The sequence below is a fragment of the Ursus maritimus genome, unplaced genomic scaffold, assembly GCF_017311325.1.
Source record: "Ursus maritimus isolate PB19 unplaced genomic scaffold, ASM1731132v1 scaffold_7, whole genome shotgun sequence".
In the NCBI taxonomy this organism is placed as follows: domain Eukaryota; kingdom Metazoa; phylum Chordata; class Mammalia; order Carnivora; family Ursidae; genus Ursus; species Ursus maritimus.
In genome coordinates, this window is record NW_024426885.1 from 26,198,144 (window position 1) to 26,214,608 (window position 16,465).

The 16,465-nt window shown below is 53.5% G+C and overlaps 2 protein-coding genes across 2 annotated transcripts in view; one reads left to right on the plus strand and one right to left on the minus strand.

Annotated features, from left to right (window-relative positions):
- The window catches only part of GBF1 (golgi brefeldin A resistant guanine nucleotide exchange factor 1), a 116,128-nt gene extending 114,110 nt beyond the window's left edge, over positions 1 to 2,018 (minus strand). Inside the window, 1 exon segment of the mRNA XM_040623985.1 lies at positions 1,756 to 2,018. The gene's annotated coding sequence lies outside the window, so the exon portion shown is untranslated.
- Positions 2,019 to 14,489: 12,471 nt separating this feature from the next.
- Positions 14,490 to 16,340, plus strand: PITX3 (paired like homeodomain 3). Its single transcript, XM_040624003.1, has 3 exons — positions 14,490 to 14,607; positions 14,780 to 14,982; positions 15,569 to 16,340. The coding sequence occupies exons 1-3, from the start codon at positions 14,490 to 14,492 to the stop codon at positions 16,154 to 16,156; spliced, it is 909 nt and encodes a 302-aa protein (XP_040479937.1). The 3' UTR covers positions 16,157 to 16,340.
- The last annotated feature ends 125 nt before the right edge of the window (positions 16,341 to 16,465 follow it).

Consider the following 16,465-nt stretch of genomic DNA (forward strand, 5'->3'; position numbering starts at 1 on the left):
CATCCCCTTATTTAAAGTAGATAAATACAAACAATGCTATCCCCCAACAACACACACACACACACACACACACAATTTCAGGAGGGCTGAGGGCATTAGGTAAGAAGAAACTGAATTTAGTCACTAGATCCTATACAGTTTTTCTTTCTAACACAATGAGGTTTTGATCCTCCTTGTCACTACCTCACCATGCAAAGTCCTGACTGCCAAGGCCAGAACCAGGCCACAAGTCAGGATCACATACTACAACTAATCCTAGATACAAATAACACTTATTGAGTGTCCATTACTTTCTGAAAGGCATTAGGTTGACACTGCTTATCCCTAGCTCATGCTCTAGGCCGGCCATTGCATATATATGCTACTGCTTTTAAGAAGTGGGTAAATTAGGGGCGCCTGGGTGGCTCAGTCGTTAAGCGTCTGCCTTCACCTCAGGGAGTGATCCCGGAGTCCTGGGATCGAGCCCCACGTCAGGCTCCTCCGCTGGGAGCCTGATTCTTCCTCTTCCTCTCCCACTCCCCCTGCCTGTGTTCCCTCTCACTGGCTGTCTCTCTCTCTGTCAAATAAATAAATAAAATCTTAAAAAAAAAAAAAAAGTGGGTAAATTAAACAAAGCAATCCCAAAACAGGCCTTTCTATTTGTATCCTCCACAGGGCAGAGAAGTGCCTTATATACTCAATTAAAGGCAGAAAAATGTCTATTTTGTGCGTTAAAAAAACACTATTTACACTATTCCTCATTTCTGAAGGCACTCTTTACCCCTGGGAACTTTTACAGTTTTACAATACAGCAGTTTAGCAAAGGTTACCACAGTGCCATAAACTACTCCTTGGAGTTATGCTCCATCATTCACTCTGCTGCCCTGACCCTACCAATTTTAAATCAGATGAACATCTTTCATGACTCTTTTTACCCACTAAAAATAATAGGCCAACAGTACCAAACTTCACCAATACTCAAATCCCTCTCTGTTCTCAGCCAAATATGTCATAATAGAGGGGCCCCCTTGTGATTAAACATCTCTTTAGGCCAAATGAAGAGAACACCTTGGGGGGAAATGCCAACCAAAACACACACCAGAAGAGAATATCTGTAAAGATTGTGTAAAGGAAGAAACAGTCTCAGAAAATAAGTCCAGTGTTTACATACAGACCCAGACTGGCAGCTGAGCTGCCCCAGAAGTGGAAAGTCTTCTCTTAGCCCAGGTCTCCATAATTGGCCTCAATCCTCCACACCTCTTCTCACTACCTGAGTCTAGGTTGCACTAGTTCATCATTCAGTATTAATGAAGCAGTTCAGCTGTATTAAGGAGGCAGTCACACAGAAGTGGACGCTGTACAGGACCTGCAGAGACTCTCGTTTCTAACGTCTAAAAATCAACCCTAAAAAGTAGATACAATGTTCTTTAGGTTGCTTTCAGCTTTTGAGGACTGGACTCTTTAGGATACAGAAAGCTCTAGAAGAGGGGAGCTTAAGGCTAGGTTAAGCCTGGGAACACAGGAAGAAAGATTCAGACCCCCTAAAGGGATCATAAGTCAGAGCTGTAGTCGCCCCTCCAGCCGCAGGGGCCTGACCTTTGCCCCCTGCACGCCTCCCAGTTCTCTCCCACAACAATCTCTTCCTCTTTTATTATTGCCCCTGCGTTCTTAACCCACCCGACTCGTCCAACTGAAGGGCCCTCCTCCCCTCATTCCCTATGGCGATGTCAGGACGGCCTTCACGACACTGGAACTCTAAGAAGAGACTTCGCTGACCTGTCAGCGGATCCAAAATGGCGGGGCCTAGTCCCAGGACCCGCAGCCGCTGCTCATGTCCAGCGCGAGCCCCGAAGGCTTCCTTTAGCGACTCTCCCAGCTCTGGTGGCAGGTGGGAGAAGGGAAGGAGCCCGTTTCCTGGAAGTTGAGGCCGAAGTCAGGGACCGCACAGTCGGCCAGGAAGACTCGGCCGGAACGGGCGGTGGAGCCGGCTATCTTCCCTGTCAGCTCACTGACGTGGTAACTAGCCTCAGTCTAGCCCGCTGCCTGGTAACTGCGCGAGCCCTGGAGCGCACAGCCAATCATAGCTTTGTATCGTGAGAAGTGGCATTCCAGCTACCCAATAGAAAAAAGAAATTTGCTTAGGGGGCAGGTACAGCCTAAGAAGGCGAGATTACAAGGGAAAGAAAAGGGTAGGTAGGGGACAACCAACGGATACGGGGACTCTCTGAGTGACAGTTATAAAAGCCAATAAAAATGAGAAATTGAGCTGGGCGGTTAGAGAGGTGGAGTTAGGTAGAGTTCGGTTGCAGTGCGCGGTTTAGCAGTGGCTGCTGGGCATTATGGGGAGGAAAGCTTCGATTTGCTGAAAAGGGGGCGGGATCCGTTTTGAGAGCCTGAGCGGGTGACCCTACTCTCTTGCCCACCCCCCGCTACTCCCTATCAAAGCATCTAGGCCAATATCTTGCCTCTTGAGGGATCACTTCCCTTCGAGGCAGCTCTGGGTTCTTTCCGTCCTAGGACAGTCCTTCAATGTAGTCCAACCTCCCCTCCCCCACCCTACCGTCAACCTGCCCTGTTTGACTTCTCATACATGTGTCTGTCCCATCCCAAGTGTTTCTGTATCTTGTGCCCCATTCCTTTCATCCAGAAAAAGAGAAAACGAGAGGAGGCAGGAATCTTGGATATCTAATTCAGGTCTCAATTTACAGAGCAAGAAACCGAGTCACAGTGTGGAAAGATGTCCCCCACGTTCACATAGCTAGTTAATGGCAGAGCAAAGAGGCAAACCTCAGTCCAGCTCCCCTTTTCACTGCCTTTCACTACCTCTTATGTCTTAGTCTATCAGGTTGTGTCTCCCAACTCTGCTCCTTATACTAAGCCTTGGATGCTCGTTACCTACCTGGAAAAAAGCTAATCATGGGGGTTAGCTTTTTTCACGTCACCAGTGACAGGAAACTGAAGCCTTTCCTGTTTGCCTTGGAAATGCTAAGAGGCCTAAGGGCTAGATGCCCACCCCAATCTTCACTCTTCTACCCCCAGGTGCCTCTCCCCTTGCAAGAGATGATAGAGGTTGCAGGATATTTAGAATTACCTAGAAGTGAGAGTGTGTGGGAAGAAGACAGGAGGGTTTTCTCCTTGCTGACTGAATGGTGGAATTCTCAGCCTATCTCCTGGGATAGAGCCCAGGTGCCTGGGCAGACCTGAAGAGCCTGCTGAGGGAGTGGAAAAAGATACCAACCTTCTCCCCCTTTCTTTCCATTTATGGATGACCCAAATCCAGAGAAACTCCATACCTGACCTAATAGGAATGTGGGAATGCTCTAGATTCCTCTAATTTGAAGAACCCATAATCCTGAACATCAGAACTGAGGAACTCCTCAACAGCTCCCTGCACCTGCACATTGGGCTCTTGAACTCTGGGTCCAGCTTGAGGATCTTGCCTGTTTCACCCAAAGAAAGTCAGAGGAAGAAGATACAACCACCTTAGCACCTCTTTCCACAGTACATCTGAGCCATTTCCACTTTCATTTGAAAACTGGGATTTGGTCTTCTGGGCCTGTCTCGGATTGAGAGGTCCTGGATAGCCAACTGGAAATCCTAAGTGGACCAAATCTTCCTCATCACCACTCTCATATACCTCCTCCATCTAAAAGCATATAAGGTTGGGGCGCCTGGCTGGCTCTATCAATGGAGCATGTAACGCTAGATCTCAGGGTGAGGAGTTCAAGCCCCATGTTGAATGTAGAGATTACTTAAAAATAAAATATTTTAAAAAACAGTTTAAAAAGCATGATTGGAATTTTGTTAGAAGTGAGGAGGAGAAAATTGGCAATGTCCATCATCTTACCAGGCAGAACATCTCCCTCTTAGATTTCAGTATCGAGTTCTACATTATGCCTAGGAATAGAAATATGAGGAAAACATGGTACTTGCCCTCCTCAATCTTAACATCATAGAGGACATCACAAAAGCTGATCTCTTCAGTATAGTGGGTGGGATAACAGAGGGTATGTGTAAGAGGGTTGTGGGAGCAAGAAGCTAGACATCTGGCTACCTTGGAGTTCAGGAAACAGGCTCCTTCCCTTCTCCTATCTGCCACCAGAGCCGGGAGAGTTTCAGCACCTGTCACACGCTTTAACCAAAAAAAAAAAAAAAAAAAAGAGAGAGAGAGAGAGAGAGAAGAAAAAAAAAAAAAAAAAAAAAAAAAAAAAAAGAGAGAGAGAGAGAGAGAAGAAAAAGAAAAAAGAGAGAGAGAGATAGAAAAAAAGACAGGGTCAGGTGCTAAAAGTCTTGTATACCAAGCTAGGGAGTTTAGCCTTTATCTTGACAATCAGGAGCCATTGCAGGGTTTTAAGCAGAGACATGACTGGTCAGATTTACTTTAGGAGCACACTATGTGATAGGGCTTAGGGCCCTCAGGGTCACCCAAGCCACCCAGCCTGACTCCGCATGTTCCTTGGGACATCTGTCCTGTTCCTTGGAACTCCCTAGCTAGCAAGCACCAAGGCCACACCTTGCCCACAGAACAAGGTATCTACCAGGGAAATGCCAGCCCTGTTAAGGCTGGGAGAGCACAGCCTGGGCAAGCCGGGGGTGCAGACTAACAGGAGAACCACCCAGGCCTGAGTGCCCAGCATAAGTCCTGACAGCGACAGCGTCCTTTAATTCTGAGGGGTAGGTGGGAGAATGGGGGTGATAGTTAAGTTACTTGTCCAAGGTCACTCCGTGGTGGTGGCAGGCTTAGACTGTTGGTAGCAGGGTTAGAATGACTCTGGTTTGCCTCATTCCAAACCCTAGTTTGTCCACGAAGCTGCCTTACTTGGAAGAGAGGAAAGGTGGGGGGACAGGGCGGGAGATAGCCAAGAAGAGGAAGAGAGAAAGATGTGAAGAAAAAGAAGAGCACAGAGAAAGATAAATTAGTCTTTCAAAATGGCAGAGGATGGGGCGCCTGGGTGGCACAGTCGTTAAGGGTCTGCCTTCGGCTCAGGGCGTGATCCCAGAGTTCTAGAATCGAGCCCCACATGAGGCTTCTCCACTAGGAGCCTGCTTCTTCCTCTCCCACTCCCCCTGCTTGTGTTCCCTCTCTCGCTGTCTCTCTCTGTCAAATAAATAAAATCTTTTTAAAAAATGGCAGAGGAGGGAGGAGAGGGACAAACAGCAAGATCAAGCGGCGGAGGAGAAAGAGGAAAGAGGCAAGATGTGGGAGGACTGGAGCAGAGACAAAAGCGCGGAGAGACAGACAGCGACAAGTGGAGAAAATTTGCGAAACGTGAGCGGCAACCGAGCGCAGAAACCCGGTGGCCTCTCCCTGCCAGTGCGCCCTCCCAGCTGGCGTCCCGGCTGCCCCATCCCCCGGCACCACTGCGCATTGCTCAGGGTGGCGGCCCGGCCCCACTTCTCCGGGGCCACGGGTCCACTGTACTCTCGCCGGCTTGGCTCTGCCAAAATGTTCTTGCTCAGCGAGGTTTCAGCCACGTGGGGAAGGGAGTGTCCCAGATGCTGAGGAGTGCCTCCGATTGGCCAAGGGGCGGGCTTCTTGGCGGCGCGCCGGCTGGACCCCTCCCCCAAAGGCGGGGCCTGAAAATTCACAGCTGGAAAGGGTGGAGCCCGGGTGGCGCAGCTGGAAGGGGGCGGGGCCCGACGCGCGAGGCTCGCCGCGGCGGGCTGGGGGCGCCCTGGGCTGCCATAAAGTGAATGGGCGCCGGCGGGGGGTGGCAGTCCGCGGCGAGGCTCACTCTCTCCCTCTGCGAGTCTGAGAGCGCCGGAGCTGAGCGGCGGCCCGGGCGCAGGGGGGCGGCCCCCACCCCGGCCGGGTGCCCGGCCCCTGGCCCCTGCCTGCCCTCCAGACTGCCGCCGCCGCCGCTGCCGCCGCCGCCGCCGCTGCCGGGAGTCTGCCTGCTGCGGGACTTACTGTGAGTGCTTGACCATGCGGGGACAAGGGCTCATGGGGCCGAAGGGCCACGACCGAACTTCGGGATCCCTAAAACAAAACCTGGGTGGCTGAACTGGGGAATGGTGCTTGGGGGAATGGGTCTAGACTGGGAGGGCGTACTGCAGACCCGGGGCCAGGACTTAGGAAAAGGAAAACTCAGCGTCGGGACTCGGGGGACAGACAAGAGGGAGACTCAGGGGATCCAGAGGGAAGCCGGAGACATGAAGCCAGGACAGGAGCTCAGCGAAGCAGGGAGTCGAGTCGGAAAATCATTACCAGAAAGCGCCCTGGAATTCGGGGGCCCGGGGCAGGCAGCCAGGGAGCGAAAGGGGTTGCCGAGGCCCTGGCCAGCGTGGGGAGCTGGCGGCGGCCGCACAGCGTGAGGGCAGTTGGCGGCTCCGGACGCCCCTCGCCCAGGGCTCAGACTCTAGGGGCTGCGAACAGGGGTGAGTCTGGTCGCACACGCTTCTCTTCCCAGCCGCTTCGCAGTTTGGGTAGGAGCCGTGTTGTGGGAGCCTGGCTGCGACCGGGTCAGATGGCCGCTGTGCGGGCGACAGGGCCGAAGCTGGACAGCCCGAGTGACTAGGCGGCGGGGCTGGCATGTCGGGGTTGGGGGGTCAGGGTCCGGATGGGTCCCGGCCTGGAGCCTCATTGATTGGACGGAATGTCCGCAGCGCTCGGGGCTCAGAGCGGACAGAATGTCCGGGGAGGCTAGGTGGGTCTCTCCGGAACAGGCGCTGTGTCCGGCAGGGGCGGACAGAATGTCCCTGGCCGAGTGGCATGTCCATGTACCCGGCCGCGCCTTGCCCAGCTGCTGCGTGTGCTGTGGGGTTCACTGTGGTGGGTCGCCTCAAATCCCAGCTCACACTTTGCAAACTAGTTTCTGCTCCTAGGGGCTGCTGGGTGGGGTGAGGGGGAGCCGGGAGCAGACAAGTGAGAGTAAAGGCCTGGCCTTGGAGTGCAGTGGTGCTGGGGGACATTCCCTCTCCAACCCAGACTAGATCTGAGCATCACCCGGCACTTCTAGAATCCAAATTTGAGGAGAGAAAGCCAATGGTAGGACTGCTAGTAGAAGACAAGGAAAGGAGAAAATGAACCGTAAGGGCAATGGGAGGGTAAGGAAGAGTTCAACACCAGCCTCCCTGATAGCTTCAGTTTCCTCACAAACTGGGAGTCAACCCGTAATTCCAATACAGCTGACCAGACAGCCCTGGATTCCTACCTGGTTGTCAGCAGGCTAAAGGCTCCTTCCCTGCAAAAGGCAGGAGCCCAGGCCCAAAGAGAAAACTGCAGCCCTTTAGCAAAGCAAGCCCTGTGGTTTTGTTTCTCTTTTGGTTCTCTCAACCCCACCAATCCCAACACAACCCTGATGGCTGAGAGGAAGGAGGAAGGAGACACATGGAATCCAGACTCTGGGGTCAATGTGGGGCCTAGATGCCCCTCCAGGACTGGTTGGGAAGGATGTCTCAGCCCTACCCAACTGTCCCTTTTGTTTTCTCTGTAGCTGGGAAAGGGCCCTGATTACTTTGGACCCATACAGTGACCACCCACCCTGACCCCAATTCTTTAACCGCAGCCCGGTTAAGCTAAAGGGAACAGAGAAGAGAGAACTTTCCCGGTCTGTGTAAGTGAGCAAAACAACTCAGCTGGGGACTGAGTTTTCATGGGATAAGTGCAAAGTGATGCATTTAGCAATCAGTAATCTAAACAAGTGGGTCTCAACCTCTCTCATCCTCCACCCAGGAATGACATACAATATGTCTTCCCCACACTCTCACCTCCATTCCTCAATTTTAAAGTTTGCTTATCACTGGCTAGGACATTGTTTCTCACCCTTTTTTGTCCTTGCCCCCTTTTGATAAATATAAAGGTACACCCCAATTACTCCCATCATATTCTGATACACTTTTCAGGGGCTTGTGCTCCCATCACCTTTGAAAATCACCAAAATTATGGGTGAAATGAAAGTCTGCATCAGGAAAGGAATAGGGAAGGCATTGCAGTTGGTTCCCTGAAGACCTTAGTCCAAACAAAGTTCTGCATTTGCCAAAAAGGCCAAAAAGCAATGGCATTGTAATTGAAGATGAGTGGAAACAAAAGACAGAACTTTCTCCCATCCTTGCATAAAACCTTGTAACTGAGTGCGTGACTGGTCACTGGCTCTTAGGGAGAATGTTATGGACCCAGAGAAGGGTCAGAGAATGATCCACAGAATGGGGAGCCAGGGGCTGCTAGAGAGAGCAAACTTCAAAGTTTAGGCCTCTGGAAGCTGAAATAGGATGGAAATCCACAAATAATGAAAGGCCTAGATAAGCAGATTTGTTTGCTCCCCAAATCCTGAAATGGGAGATGAGGGGACCTCGGAGAACTGGAGTGATGCAAGCTCAAGATGAATAGGAAAATGTTCCTTGGCACACAGTGGACAGCAAACTTTCAGAGCTCCTTTCCAGAGAGGAGGTAGAGGCAGGAAGTGGAAATGGAATCCTTCAGGGCTTAGCAGGATTGGTGCATGTCAGAACCACAAATGGCTGCTGGGGTAGAGGGGACAAGGAGCAGAAAGAGCTCAGACCCTGGAGAACTGGATTCGAATCTCTTCAATCTGTGTCACCTTGGACAAATTTATCTTCTCAGAGGTGAAATATGGATGGATATTCCTGCTACCCGAGGTGGTTGTAAGAGTTAAATGAAATTATGTATTTGAAAGCCCTTTGCAAATGGAGAAGCACCACAGAAGTAAGAAGCGTTATTGCTATTATTATACCCAAACTGTAGGTCCCCTGTAACCACAGAATCTTTGCTTGGAAGGATGGGGTCTCAAGTCTTAGAGAAGCCTGATAGCATCCCTGATCCAGACATAGGAAGATTCTCAATGACAGATGGAACACCCTATCCCAAGCTTCCAATGCCAGCCATTACCTCTGCTCCTCTCCAAGAAGAGTTCTAGGGAGCTCCCCAAATGCTTAACTCCTCCGCCAGGCCCGAAATCCTGATCTGATCTCTGCCTGCCTCCTGCTCAAGGATGGGCCTGGGACACAGGTCCAGGAGGGGAAAGTGGGGCAGGCTGGAGCTGAGTTGGGGATAGGCATGAGCGAAGGACAGAGCCACCCAAATCTTTTCTTCTCCATTTGCTCCAAATGATGCATCCTAGAGTGTGGGGAGGAAGAAGGCAGCTAGTCTGAAAGATCCATTAGGCCCTGAGCTTTGGGATTATCTGGAGTGTCTAGCCCATGGTCATGGACAGGGACCCACGATGAGGGTGATGGGGACAGAAAGGGAAAGAAGATAGGCAGTGGGGGGAATGAGAGCTGCTTTCAAAATTCTCTCTACTCCTTTTCCATCGTCCTCCCCAGGGCCTTCTTTACGCTTTTTCAGTTAAGTTCCCCCTTTCCCACCTTTCCTCTGCCCAATCCATTCTGCTCACCACAGCCATATAAAGTCCTAGGATGCTGCTCTTACGTTTCTCCCCTGCCTACAAGTCTCCAATGACTCCCACTGCTTTGCACTGCTTCTCAAGGGGGGGGGATGGGGAGAGCAGTCAGGACAGGAGTAGAAGGGGCATGACGCTGCAGGCTAAACATGGCCCATCTTCCTGGTGTGGTGATGTCACTTGAAGATGTCACTTGGAGATGTGGAGAGAAAACTTTATTTTTATATTAAAATAAATACACTTACGTATGGAATAGAATGAAAAGTTTGCTTCATTTTTTAACATAAGGCTGGAGATCTCAAAGAAATTTCATACTGGTGGCAGCTGTTTGAGGTTGTGCTCCCAGTTTCCCAGAGTGACATTCTCTCTTTTGGTCTTCAGGAGTTTTGATGGAAAAGCTGGAGACGCTCTAGCTTGGACTCTACCAAACCTGAAGCACCGCCCCATGCCCTTCGTTGGAGGCTCCCTCAGCCTGACCTCTTTTCCTCTGGTGATCTCCCAGTGCCCACACTGAGACCCTGACCACGTGTGGCTGCCCCTTGCCCTCTGAACCTGCCAGTTCATTCCCAGTCCTGCTCTATTATTTAGAAGCCTCTGCTCCTTCTCTGCCTCCCCAGTTCCCAGCTCTGCCATGTGCTACATTCTCTGAGCCTCATAACTTGACACCACCTTACACGGGCTTCCATCTCTCTGACCCCCCACAATGTGAGAATTAGGCCTACTTAGGCATCATTGTCCATCCTGTCCATTGCCTCCCCAGACTGTAGGCTTCTAGAAATTAAGGTCTGTGCCTTCCCATCCTTGGGGATCTGTCCTAGCACCTAACACTTGCTGAAGGAAAGAGGGAAGGAAGGGGAGGGGTGGGTGTGGGGGCCCATTCCTCTGATCCCTAATTTACCTTTTGATAAATTAACTGCATCAAATCATTGCTGCCTCTCCTCGAGTCTTAGGGTTTCCTCTTGGGTCTGTGACCTGTGTCTACAGCTGTCTTCATTTGTTCCCGTTTGCTCACTGCAGTTCAGCAGACCAGACAGATCGGGTCCTCAGCATCCCTAATGAACTTAAGGGCCTTACTTCAGATCCAGGTCTCTAGGCGGGTCCCATGCTAGTTAAGGGCCATGCTTTATACTCTGTCACCAACTTGCTCTTGCCGAGCTGAGGCACGTGCCACGACTCTATCCCTTCCATCTTTCAGGGCTTTTCTCCCATCTCAGTTCTAGGGTACGCCTCCTGCCCAGGCACCATTATTACAACTACTTGGGAGCTCTCTGGCTGTGGCCCTGATTTGCCCCCTTGGCATCAGGGCGAAAGTGGGCACACGCAGTAGTTGCCTTCTTGCCATGAGCTTGGGTCTCTTTGGAAACCATGGCCTCTGCTCTCTGACCTCTGTGACCTGGGACAACCTGTGCTGCCACCTTACTATATCTTATCTTGAATATTTTGTTCTTGCTGCAGTCCCTGATAGGTTTCCTGTAATTCCAGCCTGTACTTCAGAATCAGAGCACACCTGCAGGTCCTTTCTTCTCCCCAGGGTGGGGATTGTCACCCTGCCACCACGGAGCCTGGCTCATCCATCCCCAGTAGGGTGTGTCAGAAAGGCTGGAGGGGGACCGGCAGCCCCTCCCAGAGCTGGCTTCAGCACCGCTGTTAGCTCCTGACTCTCTCTGGCCCTGCCTGGCATTTCCTACCAGCATCAACCAATCTGACCTACAGCTTGTCCCTGTCCTCCAAGTGAGGCGAAGCCCCTGGCCTCAGTCCCAACTTCCCAGCTTCCTGACCTCCAGCAGTTTGGGGGAGCTTAATCCTCAGCCAGCCTGTCTCCAGCTCAGACAACAGCCTGGCGCCCCCAGCCTCTGCCTGGCTAGCCCACCCGGACATGAGTCTGCTGGAGGCATGTGCCCCCACCGTCTATCTCTCTGTTGCCTGCCTGGCTGTGGTGTTCTTGCCTTTTCAGTTTCACAGGCAGGGCTCTTCTCAGCTTCAACCCCTCTTTCACTATTACTACGCTGGTCAAGAGCCTGAAGGCTTGCTTCTTCCCTTTACCAGCAGCTCTTAGCTTCGGTTACTCTGCCCATCGTGCTGTTACCTTATTGGCTGAGCCCTCCTTTATGTTCAGGGCAGAGTATTCACAACACAACTTTGCATCCCGCTCTCAAATGCAGCGTCCTCACCTCTATTCACCAGAGGAATTTTTCCCTGGGTGATACAGGGTCTGGGAAGGTGAATTCAAGCAAGGGCAGAGACAAGGATGAGCTCTTACTTACCACTCTATCCTCAGTGCCTTACTCAATGCCCAGCTCATAGACCGTGCCAAATAGACATCTGTTCAATGAATGCGGGGAGGGGGGAAGCAACTTGGATAGAGTTTTATCCCCATCCATTTTTACATTATATTTTATTTTAACCTTACAACAATACTAGAGATAGGTAAGGAAGGGAATATGATCTCCCTTTTAAAGATGAAAAAATATCTCCAGAGAGGTAAAGTACTTTGCCAAGAACACGCAGCTAGTAAGTTGGGGAGCCAGGACATGAACCCAGATCTTTTGTCTCCAGACTTAATTTCTTCCGGCTATACCAGATTACTTTCCTAGGAGGGGCCTGGGCAGTTTCCATCTCTACCCCCAAGCCATCCTTTTCCCTCAGACACTTCTCCCCACCCAGGGAAAGAGGTTCTCCCCAGCAGCCACTGAGTATAGACCACTCTCCTGGCCCCTTTGGCCTCCTCCTCCCCCACAGAGTCCTTAGTTCCTGGGACTGAGAGCTGAGGTTCAGAGGGGCCAGGAAGGGGGGGAGAGTAATGGCTAGCTCCAAAACAGCCAAGGCAGCTGTCCCTGTCACAGAGAGAGGAGACTGTGTGACGGTGTGGGTCTGTCTGCCTGAATGTGGGAGCGCATGTGTGGGAGAGTGTGTGTTTGTACGCCTCTAGCTTCAAGTCCAAGTGCTTATTTTGTCTGAGTGGGGGCCCGCATGTGTCTGCATGTGTGTCTGTCTGTCTCTGGGAATACACAGCCTGAACTCTGCTTTCTCGGCCTCATCTCTTACTCTGGCCCTTATCTCTCTTCACCCTCCTCCCTCTGCTGCAATAGAGGGTGAAATGGAGACACAGGTATGGAATGCTGGGGGAAGGGGAGTTCGGAATACTGGAAATCTGGAGCCAAGGCAGACTGGAAAGACAAATGGTGGGATTTAGATTTCCCTACAGGTGAACCCAATCGTCCCTCTTTTCCTAGTGATGTTGTTCCCATGGCCTCTGGAGAAGCCAGGGGCATGGCTTGCATTTTGAGAGCATCTTGGGTATAAAGTAAGAGGAGACTTGAGAGCACCCCTTTTCCCAGCTCTCAGTTCTAAGCCTTTTGAGCTATTTGGGAAGAACTACTAGTAGAGGCTGCCACAGGTCTCACCCAAGGGCATCTCCCTTCTATCAGAGCATCGCTGGGCTAGCCCCAAGCCTCCTGACCTCAGACCTGGAAGGGGGGGCTAACTGAGCATCCCCACCTTAGCCTGACTTCTCTCCTTCCCAGTTCCCTTCAGTCCTGCCTCTCTATCCCTCCAATCCTAGGAAAAGGTCCAAGTCTAGACCCCTCTCCCTGAAAAAAGAACAGGGACTGCTCCTCAACCTCCTGCCTTGACCTCTGTCGCACCCCCAATCTCGCTTGAGAGGTTGGGGGGGCAGCTGTCCTCTCTCACTGGTTGACAGGGGCATTACCATGTGCAAATACAGGCCCCTGCCCATCTGCGCCTCCCAGAGAGAGGCTCCTTATAAATTCAGAACAGCCAAGTGACACACATCTCAATCTAGGCTAATCCGACACATTAATGCCACCCTGCACAGCCTGCATTAAGTCCCTGTTAATGGAGAGGCAGATGGACCCCTCCTACCCAGCTCTTCAGCCCTGTCCCTCTGTCCCTAGTCTCCTTTGGTTCTCCTCCGAGCAAGAGGTGTCCCGAGTTCTTGAGCCTCACTAGTGCCCCCTTCTCCTCCTCCCACCAGAGGGGGCTTGGGAGAGCCAGCAGCAAGGGGGACCCTGCTGGGGAGACGTGGAGAGGGACCTGGGCCATCTCCTGGGCCATGTCAAGCAAGGTTTGGGATAGGGAATAAGGGTGGGAAGGTGGCTTTAAGAAGCTCACATCTACTACTGGGGGTCGGGGGATGGAAGTTCTGGTCGAGGCTGGCATGAGTGGAACTGGTAAGGGTGTGACGTGTGTCTGCGCAGGCACAGAAGCAAATAAGGCCAGAATGCCTAGGGATTCTCCAACTTGTTTTTGATTCTGGAACCCTTTTTTTCAAATTCTCTCTCTCCAGAAAGCATAAACAAAACAGGCAAAAGCAGGACTGCCCTGGTTGAAGCAGACCCAAGCAAGGCCAAGCTAGACTTCTATCCCTGAGGCTAGCCCCAAGTTCCAGTCCCTTGGGGTGTCTGGGTAGGGCCCCAAGGAACATAATCTGAAAAAGCAAAAGAAAAAGCATTAGCTTAGGAGTTTCCAAGACCTGGTTCAGATCCCAGTTTCACCACATACAAGCTCTGTGATGTTAGTGGTTACTTCAAATCTGTTTCCTCACCTGAACAAGGGTGATCATATTTAATATTGATGCATTCTTGTGAGGGGAGAGATAATGAGGTAAAGGCACATAGTAAAATTCATAAATAATAGCAGTAATTATCCTCATGAGAGACATATTGGGCCTGGTTCAAAATCAAATCTGTCCCACTGGAGAGTAACAGAGGTTCAGGCTATGTTCAGGTATGATTGGCTGAGTTTGTGTGGATACTGGCCATACATGTGAGAAGGAACTGAAGTTTTTGAGGATGTGGTATACAATATGTGGTGTGCAATAGTGTGGTTTTCCTCAGCTAATTTCAATAAATATCTACTGAACACCAGCAGAGTTCTACGTGCCCGACAGTGAACAAAACAGTCTAGTGTGCATGTCTGTGCATAAAACCCCTCGGTATGCACCTTTCTCCCCATTACGTGGCTGTTTCCCTATTTTATCCTAGGGTACCCCATACAGGGGTAGTTTTATGTCCGTAGCTGAGAAACGGGCAGTGAACTTGAAGGGAAACACTACTGAGAACCGGATAACCGGGAGATTTTATCCTAATCAACCTGGTCTGTGTCTTCTCTCCCTTCCAGGGTCCTCCCTCGATGGAGTTCGGGCTGCTCAGCGAGGCGGAGGCCCGGAGCCCGGCCCTCTCGCTGTCAGATGCGGGCACTCCCCACCCTCCACTCCCAGAACACGGCTGCAAGGGCCAAGAGCACAGTGGTGAGCGCACCCCCTACTGGGGGTAGGGGAGATAACAGTTCAATCCCTCCTGCGGGTGGAACCTGGCAGTGGAAGGCCAGGTGGGGAGTGAGGGATCGGTGGAGGAGGTCCTCGAGCCGCAGAATCCGCGCAGGCCTGGGCGCCCTGTGACCTCTCCCACCTCGGCCCCCAGACTCGGAGAAGGCCTCGGCTTCGCTGCCCGGCGGCTCCCCGGAAGACGGCTCACTGAAGAAAAAGCAGCGGCGGCAGCGCACCCACTTCACCAGCCAGCAGTTGCAGGAGCTGGAGGCGACCTTCCAGAGGAACCGCTACCCCGACATGAGTACGCGCGAAGAGATCGCGGTGTGGACCAACCTCACCGAGGCCCGCGTGCGGGTACGGCCCTCCCAAAGCCGCAACCTTCCCCTGCCCCCCACCCCCCACCCCGCCCGCCGTCCCCCTCCGGCCCGGGCCTCCGTCTCGCTGGCCTTTTAGCGAGCAGCCCTGGAGCCAGCAGCCTGTGCTTCTGCCTTGACTGCCTATCCTTGGCCCAACACCCGACGTGCCCCTGCCTCCGTCTGCGGCCCCGCACAGCCTCCTTTGCACCAGCCTCCGGCCTCTGCTCTGACTCTATCCACCCTGTCGCTCCGCGCTGCTCCTTCCTTCTCCCCCGGCACTGCTCCCGTTCTCTTCTTCACCCCTCCTTGACTCCCATCCTACGCGCCCCCGCAGACCTTATCGCCCCTGGTTCAGTCCTGCCGCCCACTCCTGTTCCCGGCCCCCTGACTGGGTGCGCTCCTCCCACCCCGAGCCTGGCTGTCCCCACGCTGCCCAATCCCGTCTCCAACCACTTCCGTTTTGTTTCTCCTCGGCGCGGTCCCGGCCCGAACCCTGATCTCGGTGACCCAGCCGCCTGCCGCGCGGACCCAGACCGGCCCCCCGCCCGGCTCCGGCCCTGACAGCCTTTCTCCAACGCCCGCAGGTGTGGTTCAAGAACCGGCGCGCCAAGTGGCGGAAGCGCGAGCGCAGCCAGCAAGCAGAGCTGTGCAAGGGCGGCTTCGCCGCACCACTAGGGGGGCTAGTGCCGCCCTACGAGGAGGTGTACCCCGGCTACTCGTACGGCAATTGGCCACCCAAGGCGCTCGGCCCGCCGCTCGCAGCCAAGACCTTCCCGTTCGCCTTCAACTCGGTCAACGTGGGGCCTCTGGCTTCGCAGCCGGTCTTCTCGCCACCCAGCTCCATCGCCGCCTCCATGGTGCCCTCGGCCGCAGCCGCCCCGGGCACCGTGCCAGGGCCCGGGGCCCTGCAGGGCCTGGGCGGGGGGCCCCCCGGGCTGGCTCCGGCCGCAGTGTCCTCCGGGGCAGTGTCCTGCCCTTACGCCTCGGCCGCTGCGGCCGCAGCTGCAGCCGCCTCCTCCCCCTACGTATATCGGGACCCGTGTAACTCGAGTCTGGCCAGCCTGAGGCTCAAGGCCAAACAGCACGCCTCTTTCAGCTATCCCGCCGTGCCCGGGCCGCCCCCGGCCGCCAACCTCAGTCCGTGCCAGTACGCCGTGGAACGGCCCGTATGAATGACCTGGTCCGTCGACCATCCCCGAAGGCGGTGGCGAGAAATCACAGCCTCCCCGGACTGGGGTCGTCTTGACTGGCTTGGCCCTACCCCGGGGTCTGAGAGGAGTGCTGGGGCAGCTCGGGGAGGGGAGGTGGGTAGGCGGCCCGCTCAGGAGAGAGCCTTCCCCCTGCCGGCCCTGAGGGGTGGACTGGGCCCTACACACCCTGCACACAGTCCGCGCCCCTGGGACTAAGGCCAGGAACAGGGACCAGTTCCCCGGGGGCCAACTGACCCTTGGCCCACCCCGCCTTCTCCAGACTCCCCTCCC

What these genes read in the sequence shown, in the direction of transcription:
- PITX3 (XM_040624003.1), top strand. Translation starts at nt 14,490, where the DNA reads ATGGAGTTCGGGCTGCTCAGCGAGGCGGAGGCCCGGAGCCCGGCCCTC. An exon ending in CAAGGGCCAAGAGCACAGTG is followed by an intron (nt 14,608 to 14,779) that starts GTGAGCGCACCC and finishes CTCGGCCCCCAG; the next exon opens with ACTCGGAGAAGGCCTCGGCT. An exon ending in TCACCGAGGCCCGCGTGCGG is followed by an intron (nt 14,983 to 15,568) that starts GTACGGCCCTCC and finishes CAACGCCCGCAG; the next exon opens with GTGTGGTTCAAGAACCGGCG.